This window comes from Primulina eburnea, chromosome 12 (genome assembly GCF_022965805.1).
Source record: "Primulina eburnea isolate SZY01 chromosome 12, ASM2296580v1, whole genome shotgun sequence".
NCBI lineage: Eukaryota > Viridiplantae > Streptophyta > Magnoliopsida > Lamiales > Gesneriaceae > Primulina > Primulina eburnea.
Window position 1 is genome coordinate 5,969,603 of NC_133112.1, and position 13,653 is coordinate 5,983,255.

At 30.4% G+C, this 13,653-nt stretch overlaps 1 protein-coding gene across 2 annotated transcripts; it reads right to left on the minus strand.

Annotated features, from left to right (window-relative positions):
• Positions 1 to 4,049: 4,049 nt before the first annotated feature.
• On the minus strand, positions 4,050 to 9,443 carry LOC140807740 (uncharacterized). Of its 2 annotated transcripts, XM_073164704.1 has the most exons (6): positions 9,283 to 9,443; positions 8,878 to 8,937; positions 4,963 to 6,309; positions 4,809 to 4,877; positions 4,530 to 4,728; positions 4,051 to 4,395 (listed from the first exon to the last, which is right to left on the minus strand). In XM_073164704.1, the coding sequence occupies exons 2-6, from the start codon at positions 8,878 to 8,880 to the stop codon at positions 4,322 to 4,324; spliced, it is 1,692 nt and encodes a 563-aa protein (XP_073020805.1). In that variant the 5' UTR covers positions 8,881 to 8,937; positions 9,283 to 9,443; the 3' UTR covers positions 4,051 to 4,321. The 2 variants fall into 2 exon arrangements, with proteins under 2 accessions (XP_073020804.1, XP_073020805.1); XM_073164703.1 differs by lacking the exons at positions 8,878 to 8,937; positions 9,283 to 9,443 and having other exon boundaries at positions 4,050 to 4,395; positions 4,963 to 6,587.
• Between the last annotated feature and the right edge of the window lie 4,210 nt (positions 9,444 to 13,653).

Sequence of the window (13,653 nt, forward strand, 5' to 3'; positions counted from 1 at the left end):
TTGTTGTTTTAATTAATAAAATTTAAAATAATACCTTCATTTACACACTCCATATTTAATTTTTTTTTTTTTTCCATGTTTTTCATCTATTAATTAATAAAATTTAAAATAAACTAAAATAAAATGAATTTACATAAATGTCCTTACCTTCAATTACACATTCCATAATAATTTTTTTGTTGTTTTAATTAATAAAATTTAAAATAAATTAATGTATCTATATCTATATAAATATATACAAACTCCATATTTGATTTTTTTGTTGTTTTCCATGTTTTTCATCTATTAATTAATAAAATTTAAAATAAATTAAAATAAAATGAATTTACATAAATGTCCTTACCTTCATTTACACATTTCATAATAATTTTTTTGTTGTTTTAATCTATATCTATATAAATATATGAATGTGAATTGTGAATTTACAAAAATGTCCTTACCTTCATTTACACACTCCATATTTTTTTTTTTTTTGTTTTCCATGTTTTTCATCTATTAATTAATAAAATTTAAAATAAATTAAGATAAAATGAATTTACATAAATGTCCTTACCTTCATTTACAAATTCCATAATAATTTTTGTTGTTGTTTTAATTAATAAAATTTAAAATAAATTAATATAAAATGTATTTACATAAATGTCCTTATCTTCATTTACACACTCCATATTTAATTTTTTTGTTGTTTTTCATGTTCTTCATCTATTAATTAATGAAATTTAAAATAAATTAAAATTAAAATAAAATTAAATATGGAGTGTGTAAATGTGAATTGTGAATTTACATAATCTATATCTATATCTATATAAATATATGAATGTGAATTGTGAATTTACAAAAATGTCCTTACCTTCATTTACACACTCCATATTTAATTTTTTTGTTGTTTTTCATTTTTTCATCTATTAATTAATAAAATTTAAAATAAATTAAAATAAAATGAATTTACATAAATTACCTTACCTTCATTTACACATTCCATAATAATTTTTTTGTTGTTTTAATTAATAAAATTTAAAATAAATTAATATAAAATGAATTTACATAAATGTCCTTACCTTCATTTACACACTCCATATTTAATTTTTTTGTTGTTTTTCATGTTCTTCATCTATTAATTAATGAAATTTAAATAAATTAAATTAAATAAATTAAATATGGAGTGTGTAAATGTGAATTGTGAATTTACATAAATTGAAGAAAAATGAAATTAAAATAAATTGAAGAGAATGAATTTTAGTCTTTTCTAATCTATTAATTAATTGAATCTAAACTAAATTGAAGAAAATAAAAATAAAATTTAGCATCAGCCTTCATTCTTCAGTAATACATGTTTTTTTTTGTTTTTTTTTCATATATTAATTAATTAATAAAATTTAAAATAAATTGAAGAAAAATGAAATTTAGCCTTCATTTTATTGATGAAATTTGCACTCCATTATTATTATTATTTTTGGTTTTATATGTTTTTCATCTATTAATTAATGTAATTTAAAATAAATTGAAGATAAATGAATTTAGTCTTCATTTTTTGTGATGAAATGTGTACTCCATTTATATGAGACATTTATATAATCCTGAGAGGGGCTGACCCAGTTATTTCAGGAGTGAAAAAATACTTTTTTTTTCACGATTCAAGTCAGATATGAGGCATGTTTCACAAAATTCACTCGTGAAACAACCTCATAGGAGTTTCTGAGTCCATTTTATTTTTAACTTAAATAAATTAACATCTATGAATAACGCAAATAATAATAATTAATATACTTCTCTTCGCTTGTTTGTTTTTTTCCATATATTATTTAATATATTCTAAAATAAATTGAAGAAAAATAAATTTTAGCCACCAGTTTTTAGAATGAAATTTAAATTAAGCCTTCATTTTTTGGAATGAAATTTACACATCATTTTTTAAAAAAATAATATCTTTAATAAAATTTGAAATAATAATAATAAATACATATTCTATTGTTTGTTTTTTTCCCAACTATCAATTAATTCTAAATAAAATTGAACAAAATTAAATTTAGCCACCATTTTTTGAAATGAAATTTATACTTTATTTGTTTTAAAAAATATATCTTTAATATAATTTAAAATGAATAGAAGAATAATAAAATTTAAATATATTTTCACAGAATGAATTATATCCTTATTTTAAAAATAATTCTTTTTGTTTGACTTCTCTGTTTTTTTTTATGAATTTTTATAGTTCTCCAATTTTTGAATTGGTTTTATGTGTGCCGGTCTCAAGGATATATCCTTCAGATGGGTCACGGGTCAATTTTTTGAGTGAAAAAACAATGATTTTTCATGATTAGGATAGGATATGAGACATGTTCCTGTGAAACAGCCTCGTAGGAGTTTTTATGCAATTTTTATTTTAAACTTGAGTAAATTAATATCCATTAATAACTTAAATAAACACGACTAATAAAATTGAAAACTATAATAAAATTGTGTCAGTTTACATTTATGTCGTTATTTTCGTTAAATAATATTAATAAATAAATGTCTTTTTTTGTTCGTTTTCAGGTATTAATGAATTTTATAATAATTGAAGAAAAATGAAATTTTATTTTTGGAATGAAATTTACAGTTTTTTTTTAAAAAAATTATATCTTTAATGAAATTTAAAATAAGCGACACAATGTCAGCAGCGTAACTCAGGAAAACTTAACAGGAGTTCACTCATCCCAATGTTACTCTCACTCTTGCACGCTTCACCTAACAAAACTGAATGATAGTGAAAGATTTATCTTTTAGTTCGAATATTGTTTAATATTTATGTCAAAAGTTATATTTGTTACCCACGACGCAATATTAATTTATTATAATTGTGATTTATCGTGCAAAGCCCCTATACTAAGCAAATGGTGAACATAATGAGGATTGCATTGACGTGCCTGTCAATTTACCAAATTGTAAAACCCTATGCATGACAAATACAAATAATTGTTTGGTACAATAAGAAAACACTTCAAAAGAATCAAAATGAGTTTAAATTATTTTATGTGTAATAATTACTCTTATATACATCAAATGAATAGAAAAAGAGAAATAAAAATGAATTCAAATCGTTTTTATGTAAAACAAATTACCAATACACAACCCAAGTTTTAGATCACAATAAAAAAAATGTGATCATTACTTTACTTCTTTATGTTACATGTATAGAATAACAATCACAATTGAAGATGAGAATGAGATCGCAATAATAACATTATTTGGAAAAGTTGCGGCGTCTTTTGTTGGATGTTCTATTGAAGATTTCATTCAAATTCATGATCATATATAAGATAAAACAAACAAATGATTTTATATCTACATAAATATTGCATCTAACAATAAAAATTTTCAATGCAGAATTTACCAAATAACCCATATAAAGATTCGCTAAATCAACCAAGCTCCACACATTCTTGTTCAAGTTGGATAATTCAGTGGAAAAACGTGATGAAATGTTAAAAATTGTGGCAGAAGCTATTGAGATACATGACAATTATCCAACAACATATGTCAATATCAAGAAACGGAGATCTCGGAAGATTATCAAGACAACTAAACAAGGCAGTGTAGCACCAAAGGTAGAAAAATCAAATGAAATAAAATCAACAAAAACATGAAGATCCATGAAGACGAAGATGAAATAGAGATTCGAGATGAAGAACCAATTGCCGAGTACAAAAAAAAAGAGATAAGAAGATAAAACCGACGGACACAAAAAGATTTCAAGAAGTCTTCAAATCAAAGACAAGAAAATGTGATGATTTCGATTGTAACCAAATAATTACTTATTTATCTATTAAAAGTTATTCTTATTTCAAAAATAATTTAAACATATTTATATAAAATTATCATATAAAATTATTCTATTTCTCAACGTGCAACGCACGTGCATTTATCTAGTATTATAGAAAATTGCACGTGCATTTATCTAGTATTATTGAAATATATAGTTTATTCTTTCACAGAAAAAATACTTAATAATTTCTCACACTCAAAATATATTAAGCAACTCAAAATATCAATTCGAACATGGCCACATCAGCCTCACAACAAATCTAGGAAGAAACAGTACTCTTCATTGCCGCAAATCATATGCACATGATACAGACTGCAATCAAGTAATTTGTCTTTTGGTAATAACCTTATTCCTGTTCCAAACCGATAGTTTTTTGTAAATAGTTGAAAAACTTGTATGAAAAAGGTTCCCGATCAGCATTAACATAAACAAAATCTAGTTTTCCAGACAAGTTGTATATTTCCTATGATCATATCCACCAGCTACACGAGCAATCAAGAGTGGAGAAATAACATATCAAGATGGCATGATTGCATCGGTCTTCGATTGACCCCGTTGAAGATAGCGAGTAGTGGCTTCTTTATATGATGCTGAGATGGAAAATAAATAAACAAGCAGACATTATTTCAAGTAGATAATGAATACATTCATGTTTGTAGTTGGAGTAGTAACAAGAAAGATTTATCGTTCCCTAAAGCATGGATAAAGGAAAAAATGGCTTCACCTTTCCAAATTTCGAATTTCTTCTGGTTTATCATGGAACCGGTCACGTTTTGCATCACATCAAAGAGCATCTCCCGTGGGGTATACTTCAGTTCTTGGGCCACAGCATAGACGGTCTTCCCATTCTCAAAATAAATATGATTATTCGGGTGTTTGGTCTTGCAACCAGCGTGGCTCTCAAATTCATAAGCATTTAGCACCTACATGCATAGGTTTAGTGGGAAAAAGAAAGCTTCTTAAAAAACCGAAATGCATTCTTATTTATAAATATAACAGATACCTTAACAAGCTTGCACTCCTGGCAACCGCATAGATAATGAGTTCCATTTACCACTCCTCGAAGCGTCATCTGCACACACGTACTAATCTTCGGTCAACATAAACAAGCCTTGAATAGAAAGGCAGAGAATGATATCAGAATCAGAATTTTTTACCTCCCTTGACCATGAAACATACTTCACCGGAACCCCGTCGAGTATGCCAGTTGATAATAAACTTTTTACATTTGCAGGGAAATTATTTCGTGATGTTCTTTCAGTTGCCTTCTTTTTCTTATTCTTTTGTGCACCATCTATCTTTGAAGATGATGCTGAGATAACATTCAAACTTTGGTGACCCACCTGATCTCTATCTCCCAATGCTCCTGAAGATTGAAATGGCAATACGGCACAATTGCTTACGAGCCCACCTGAGGAATCATTCTCCCCAGCATTTTCATGTAAACCTTGGAAAGGTGTGGTAGTTTGTTCACTGTTTCTTTGGTCGTCACTCAATGGTAGGGGACTAGAATTTTCAGTGCGGAAATTGATCCTTGGGGATGGGACAACAGCTTCTCGATGATCCTGATATGAAGTCATTGATGTGATGGCATTGAGTTCCTTACTACTAGACAAAGTTGGATACAATGCTTCATTCGAACAATTGAAGAAAGGATATATCGTGAAGAAGTTCCCATGCCTGTAGTTGTGAGTAGGACAAACAGACATGAAATTGACATTTTCCTTTTGATACCAATTCAACATTGCAGTAATATTGTAATTTCCTCCGTCGAAAGCGTGACCAGTATAAGGCATAATGTTATTTACCCAGTTATTGTATTGATTATCAAGAATATAACTGCCATCTCTTTCGCTAGAGGCTTGTCCAAGCGAATAAATATAATTTTCTGTCCTACTGAAAGAAGGATTGACTATAAGAGGACCTCCATGTAACGCACTATAAGTATGTTCAAAAGACATGCCATTTTCCAACCTTGGTTCGTTCTCTTTTTGAAGGCAAAACGAGTTCTCCACCAATTCAGGGGAGCCATTTTCTGAGATCTTGACCTCCTTAACTTTTACTCTTCTAAATCCAGTTTTCTGAGACAAAGGATCTTCCAAGGAACGATGCATGGATAAAATATCGGCCAAATCATTTCCAAGTTGATCCTCAGAATCCTTTGTCTTGATGTTCAGAGCAGAGGAATCAATGGAGGGAACATTCTTGTCAGAAGCATCTGAAATCCCAACAGGCTTGGGGATGAAGAGGCCATCACCTATCTGACCTTCAGGGTGATAACTGGAAGCATCACGCCATAAAGGATCATTCAATATTGCTTCTTTCGAAGCTGCTTCAATGTTAACAGATTCTACAGCTTGCTTCTTGTTGTATAATAGTTCTTGCTTCGAGGCATCCATAGACATTTCATGACCTCTCTTTTGGTTAACTCCAGTAGAAGGTTCATGACTCATCTCACTTTTAGCCAGAGAATCAGAGCCATTGAGAATCCAACTATCAATTTTCTGAAAAGACTTCCAACACCATTTGAGCATTCTAAGACTAATGCGGTACATTGTTCAAAAAGAGGTTTAGCAACCTTCTACCACATGTATCATTTTTCGAGGATTCAAGGATGGAAAACATAATAGGAAGAATTGGAAAATGGGTTTTTTTGGTAGGGGATCCTATTTTTAGAAACGGAAAATGAAAAAAAAAAAAAAAGAAAATGAAATACACACACTAATCCCTTTCTTAAAACTGTCAGTTGGAAAGTTGATAATAATTATATGAAAGCAGAGTCATCCAAGGATGTACTAAATCAGATGATGGTGGAGATGGAAGCAGAAACTTACCAGATAACTAAAAAGATGGGAAAAAAAAGCATAATGTAAGCTATACGTAAATTCCATGGCAAAGGCTGAACTCGGATCCATAAGTATATCACTATTAAATGAATTCATGCTTCAACAAACCAATATTCCTTGTAGATAATTGAGTAAAAAAATTGGAGCAAGAAGGAAGACAATGAAGAGCCAATGACAATGGTAGAGGAGAACAAGGACAATGAAGAACAAAAACAATTCTATAAGTGTTATTTTTGAAAAAGGTAAATTAACAATTACATAAACAAAATAATAGAATAACACTGTAACAAATTTGGAAACAAAAAACTCAGTAAGTATAATATTTCAAAACAAATTAGAGGTATGATGTTATTTATCAAGTACACCAATTTGCATTTTGACCAACGGATTATGAAGCAGAAAGTTAAATTATTTCCCTAATCCACCCTTCTTTGAGGTAGTCAACATACTAACACGAAAGCCGAGAAGTGTGCAATAGCTTCCTCCTTTTTGGCCATAATAAATACAAGATGAGAACAGATTTTCCAAAGTAACATTTACAAACAAACACGCACATTAGTAAACAAATTTGATGCACATTAATTAAATTCCATATTTTTTCACAGGACCCCATATTAATAGTGTGCTTAAATAGCAAATATTTAGTATTCATCCTAGACTTATCCCCCTGCATCATTGACTCGTCATTGCATAAGTAAAAAAAGTGTATTCCTACAAAGAAAACCATGTGCAATTATGTAGTTTTGTACCGATAAACGCTCCATCAATGCTTAGATGAAGCAGTTCATAGTTCAAATTAGATCATATAACCCCTACAAGCTTCAAGGAAGGAAAACGAAGTGCAACAAAAAATGTTTTCGTAAAACAAGAACCTTTCCCCAGTAACAACTCAATCTGTAAACTATGCTAGAATGCTATGCAAACATATATCACTCTGTATTTTACAAAATCATATGAATGTTAACATTTTCACTTAAAAGTTCCAACACTATTTTTTAAGTAGATATGGCTTAATGAAAGATTTTTCTTTGACTTTGTCCCTAGTTTCTTTAACAGACCATGAGTTTTTCTCTCACACGCTAAAGATATGCTTGAGGAATGAGATATACAACAGACTTTTTCTGCACATATGCGCTGCATCTTTATGTGCACTCAATAGCACGAGTTTAAAATGAATCCAACATTATCCAAAGATGATTCGATAAATATTTATTTATCTCCCTTTTCCGTGTCACTAGCAACGGTAGTTCATTTTTATTTTGATACAAAAGAAAACAAATTAATGTTCATTCAGCTTCAGCAGTAAATGCACCAGATTGGAATTTATACCCACCATTTTAGTTATTTTGTCGTTTTTCGTGTTAGATGCCCGTTTGCCACGTGATGCATGGTTAGTAAATGATGATAGGAATACAGAGCCGGCGACAAACAAGAAAAAACAATATAAGAAACCGTTATCCCGCAAGTGCATTAAAATGTAGAAAAACTTGTAAAAAGTAAATTCTAAACATCTTATTGCAAGATCCTACCATGTTGCCCAATTATTTTTGATCAAATGCCGTTAATTTAGCTTTTATCCAAGAGTTCGGAGCAAGAAAGCCCCTAAATGATGAAATATTCCAAATCATGAATATTTGTTTCTCTTTAAACAACATACGGGCACGTTCATGTGCATATTAATGCAGCATAATCACGTGTATATTTTCCTACATGAAAGGACGCATGAAAACTCAGACACACACACAAAATCAAATAGTCTATGAGTGAATCAAGCTGATGATCAACTTCTCTTTGAATGATGTTTCAAAAACAATGAATCATCCAAAACATCAAACGCAATGAATCATCCAAAATATCAAACGCGGGTTTTTTTTATGAAAGGAAATGCAGGCTTTTAATAATAAAGCGAACCAAATTTTTTTAAGAGAATTATATTCGACTACCAAAACAAAACTATTCGACCAACCAGAAAAGATCATATAAAGCAAAAGTATAAACATACATCTTATGTGCACAGATACATATTAAAATTCAACAAGCATATTGGCACAAAAACAAATAAAGGTTGAGAAACGAAGGAATGCTGCTAGTGAATTCAGTTAGATTTAAATTAAAATGTGATGTCATGATATATAATGCACACAACACAATTCCAAACAACAAGATAAACAAAATCGTTAATAACAAAGTTGCATTCATCTCACTGAAACCAGAATTAGAGCTTACCATCTTGCACTGTAGCCTCAGTATAAATCTCAACCCGCTCGATCAATCCCCCCGCTGTATCTGTATCGGCCATGCACGAAGAACAATACACAAATAAATTAGACGACGTTAGAAAACCGAACAGCAAATTCGATCGTAAATCATAAACGGATACAAAAAAAAAAAAGACAAAAAAAAAATCGTCAATTCCCTCCGAAACAGCCACCATTTCCACCTAGCAACTCAATTTTACACCATGAAATCGTTCCTCCATCCAGAAATGCATTTACACATCTACAAGCATGCATTGGTCAAACTTGTTCAGAATTGATCGAAATGAAGCTCGTCCCAGACCCTACTAATTTCAGCAGCGCTCAACAATCAGGTGAAAATTCAAAGTCGGGGATTAAGAAAGATTAGTTATACCTTCGCCGGAGAACAACAATCGCCGAGCTTCCCGACGGGTTTTCCGGCAAAGATGAAATCTTTATGATTAATTTTTGTTACTTTTATCTTTTTCTTGGATTAAAATATATACAATTCGAGCATTTCATCACTAATACTAAATTGTTTGCAAAATGCGGAAAGAAAACTGTAGGACTTGGAGACCTGAGAGCGGAATTCAAGCGGCTTTATAGTGAGACAGTGGATTCCGTGCGGTCCGGTGTAGGTGCTCCAGTACTCTTACATGAGAACACGTGTAATAATAAGGAAAATGGCTACTATTTTACTGGTAGATGAGATCCTACTTATGTGGTATTACCCTCACTTTATTTCAACGGGTAAGATTTTGCCACACATACAATTTCAAAAAAAAGTGGGCTATATATATGTATGGACAAATCTTAGTCATCCGTCCTACCATGAGGACAATGTCCACATAGATAGGATGTAATAAACCCCATTTATTGAGCTGGAAAATTACACGAGAACACGTGTGATAATAAAAAAAAATATTATTTTAGTAAATTAAAAATCTTAAAATCTAAATATACATTTGAATAAATAATATACATAAATTAAATTAAAACGTTTTTTGCGAAATTTTCAAATATTTTCCTTTCTTTAAAAAAAACATGTCAAAAACTTGTGTGAGACGGTCTTACGGATTGTATTTTGTGAGATGAGTCTCTTATTTGGGTCATTCATGAAGAAATATTATTTTTTATGCTAAGAGTATTACATTTTATTGTGAATATCAGTAGGATTGACCCGTATCACAGATAAAGATTCCTGAAACCATCTCACAAAAGACCTGTTCAAAAAGCATATGGTTAAAAAAAAGTTTGTTATATTACAAAAACCTCTTTTAAAATTGTCTTTAAAAGAAAAATAAAGCGAAATCAATTTGATGCTCAAATATAATCGTGAAAAGGAAAAAAAAATTACTGCTTCTCTCTTTTTTCTTTCAAATGCAACTAATCTAAACACCATATTTTTGGCAAAATCATTTTTTTTCCCTAAAAAGCACATTTTTTTTTATAAAAGCTTCTTTATCCAAACTAAAATTCATAAATGCACCAAAAAAAATTATTTTTATTTTTTCACATTTTTCTTTTTTTTTTAGTTATAGCTTTAAAAAAATTAAATATATGTCGAATAGCGCGGTTTTAAATTAAAACATTAAGCTTATTTTTATGTATACTTTTGCATCCAAACAGATTATACATCGAGTGTAAGCTCTCGACTATCCTAAATTATCGACTATATATCGAAACGAAGTTAAATACAAAAAATCTAGAACAATAAAAAAAGTTGGAAGGAAATTGTTTTTTTTTTTTAACCCAATTAGTGTGTTGGATTTGTTTTATTTCCTTCTTAAAATCAGAGAAGAGATTACATTAATGATAAGAGATAAGAAAGAGATGTAAGAAGATTATGTATTCAGTATTCACCAACTCCATTAATGAATGGGATAAATAACCAACAAAAAGAGAGTCATATGTAAAGCACATCTTAGGTCACGTTTTTAGTGTTGCCAATGGGAGCACATTTATTACAGATTTTGTCGATTTATTTGAGGATGGTTATATGTTTTCTATGATTTTAGTAATTGTGAAAGCATGTCGTGACACTGAAATCTTACAAACAAGAAACAAAATCTCGATATGTAACATTAACCATACATATCAATGCGACAAATATGTAATTCTTAGCAAAATTCAAATATCGTGAGTTGTAAATTGATTCAATCCGACAAACGAAAAGGTGTCTCATCCAATTTTATCCGACTTCTAACTATAAGAATGAAACCTTCCAAAATTTGAACGATTGATGGAGTCAATCACAAAATGCATATTATCATCAAGAAAAGAATCCCTTTTGAGACCTCCATCAAAGCTCGTTGAAAAATTTGCTAAAGCTCCAACCTAAGTGAGGATTATTACACACAACTGCATCTCCGATATCAGATGAACCTGCAACTCCGACTTTTGTCTCGGAGTCAACTTTCCGATCGTGAATCTCCAAATGAGGTGGTCAATTTAAAAAAAGCGGATTCAAATGCTGAGGGTTCAAGAAAGCGTTAAAGTTGGATAAAGGTTGAAGATGAGGTCTTAGCGAGAAGTTTTGTCACTAACAGCTATGATCCAATAATCGACAATGATCAAAAGGCCGATGCTTTTTGGAGACGTGTTGCAAGCTACTACAATGAAAATCGTCACATAGGTTTAAACACCAGAAGTTCAAATATTATACGGTAACATTGGCACAATACAATCTAAAAGAAGGTATATCGATTCAACACAAATTATAATAGTGTTTACAGTTCATATCGAAGTGGACACAGTGACGAAGATATATTGAGGTTTGCGTACGAAAAATATCGATCTGAAAACAATGGTGTTGCATTCAATCTCGAGCATGTGTAGAGAATTGTCAAAGACCGTCCATGTTTACTCCACAGTCCGCTGATCACTTTGTGGCCACAAAGAAGACGAGGACTTCAGAGTCGGGAGCAAGCAACACCTCCTCTAACCAAGAGGTAAGTAAAGACATGGATGAAGATACTCGTCCATTGGACAGAAAGCAGCAAAACGAAAGGGAAAAGACAGAGTAAAATCGACCATGGAAGATTTGACAATAAACTACAACAATATCTTCACAAAGTTCACTGAGTACACAAGCGTGAAGAAGTCCGAAGTCGATCTGAAACAAAAACAACTCGAAATAGAAGAGATTAAGGCAAAAGCTGTCTTGTCCAAATCTGAAGCTAATACTCGACACTTGAAATTAAAGGAGTACAAAATCTTGAACAAAGACACCTCGCAAATGACAGAGGAGCAGCTTATCATACATAAATGTCTATATCAGGATATTATGTCGAGATGAAATATCTAAACTATTTACCCAAAGTTCATTTTCTAGTATTATTGTATTTCCGAGTGATTGTAATTTTTATTTATTGTATTTCTCATTTCGATTAATGTGATTTTCAATTATTATCATCTTTGCAAAATTATCATTGTAAAATAGCCGTTGAAAACTAGCCGTTGGAACATTTAGAAAATGATTTAAATATTGTAAAACATTTGTATTTAATATGAAAAAATTTTAAGATGATTGAGTGGACTGTGGGATCCATAAATAATGAGTATCAATGTTAAAAGGAATGTGGGTGAAAGAGGGAAGGTTCGATCGTGGGTGTGGGGACAATGTCCACACCCCATATCAATGGTTGAGATTCCACTTCATGTGAAAAAAAAAATTAAAAAAAAATTCCGACCTTTGGATGTGCCTGCAGGGGTAGGATGGAATAATCCGTGAAGGAGATATGTTGTTATAATAAGTATGCGATAATGGACCCCACGATTTTTGATGATTTGGTGGGTGTTCTAATAACCCACCATTACGTCTTTATGTTTATTTTTAATCATGTTATTCATTGTAACTTCCAATATGCTAGAGACTTCATTGAAAAGTTTTTATGAAAAATAATTTGTTGATATAATAGACATGGTCTTAATTCGAATACTTTAACTCATCATTTAGACCATTATATTTTGTAACTTTCAATATGTTAGAGACCTCTGAATTTTTTTTTTATGAAAAATAATTTGTTGATATAATAGACATGGACTTAATTCGAATATTTTAACTCACATCATTTAGACCATTATCAAATATAATGGACAAGAAGGGAACTTCTGTTTTGCTTTGTTCATTTAATATTTTTTTTTCCTTTTGTAAAAAAAAAAATCATTTTCTTTATTCGTTGTATTTAGATTGATGAATTTCAAATATATTTTTGTTATTTAGATAACTAAGATCATAAACTTCAAATCCACATTTTGTATGTTTAAAGTATTTCATATTAATTAGAATGGATTCAAGTTCACCTAATAATGATGTCTTCGAAATCTATTTTACCTTATATAACTAATGTGTAAATAAGAATGTATGAATTTAAAATTTAATAAATTATTTATTTGTTGATAATAAACTACAATCGAAATTTACGAATTTTAAATCATATATGTTAATTGTCTCACATCGGTTAGATAAACATTGAGAGTTGCATATATGAACTTGGACAATCTTCCCCTCTTGAGCTAGTTTTTAGGGTTAAGTTAGGTCCAAGTCTCAATATTAACATGGTATCAGAGCTCAAGTTCCACCGTTATGTGTTGGACTGCTCATAGTTTGGCCATATGTTCTGCCCATAATTAGAACATTTGTAAACTTTATGCTTCTGATGTTCATTCCTGGACGTGAGGGGGTATGTTAGTTGTCCTACATCAGTTAGATAAATTCCCTGAGAGTTGCATATATGGACTTGGACAGTCATCCCCCGCTGAG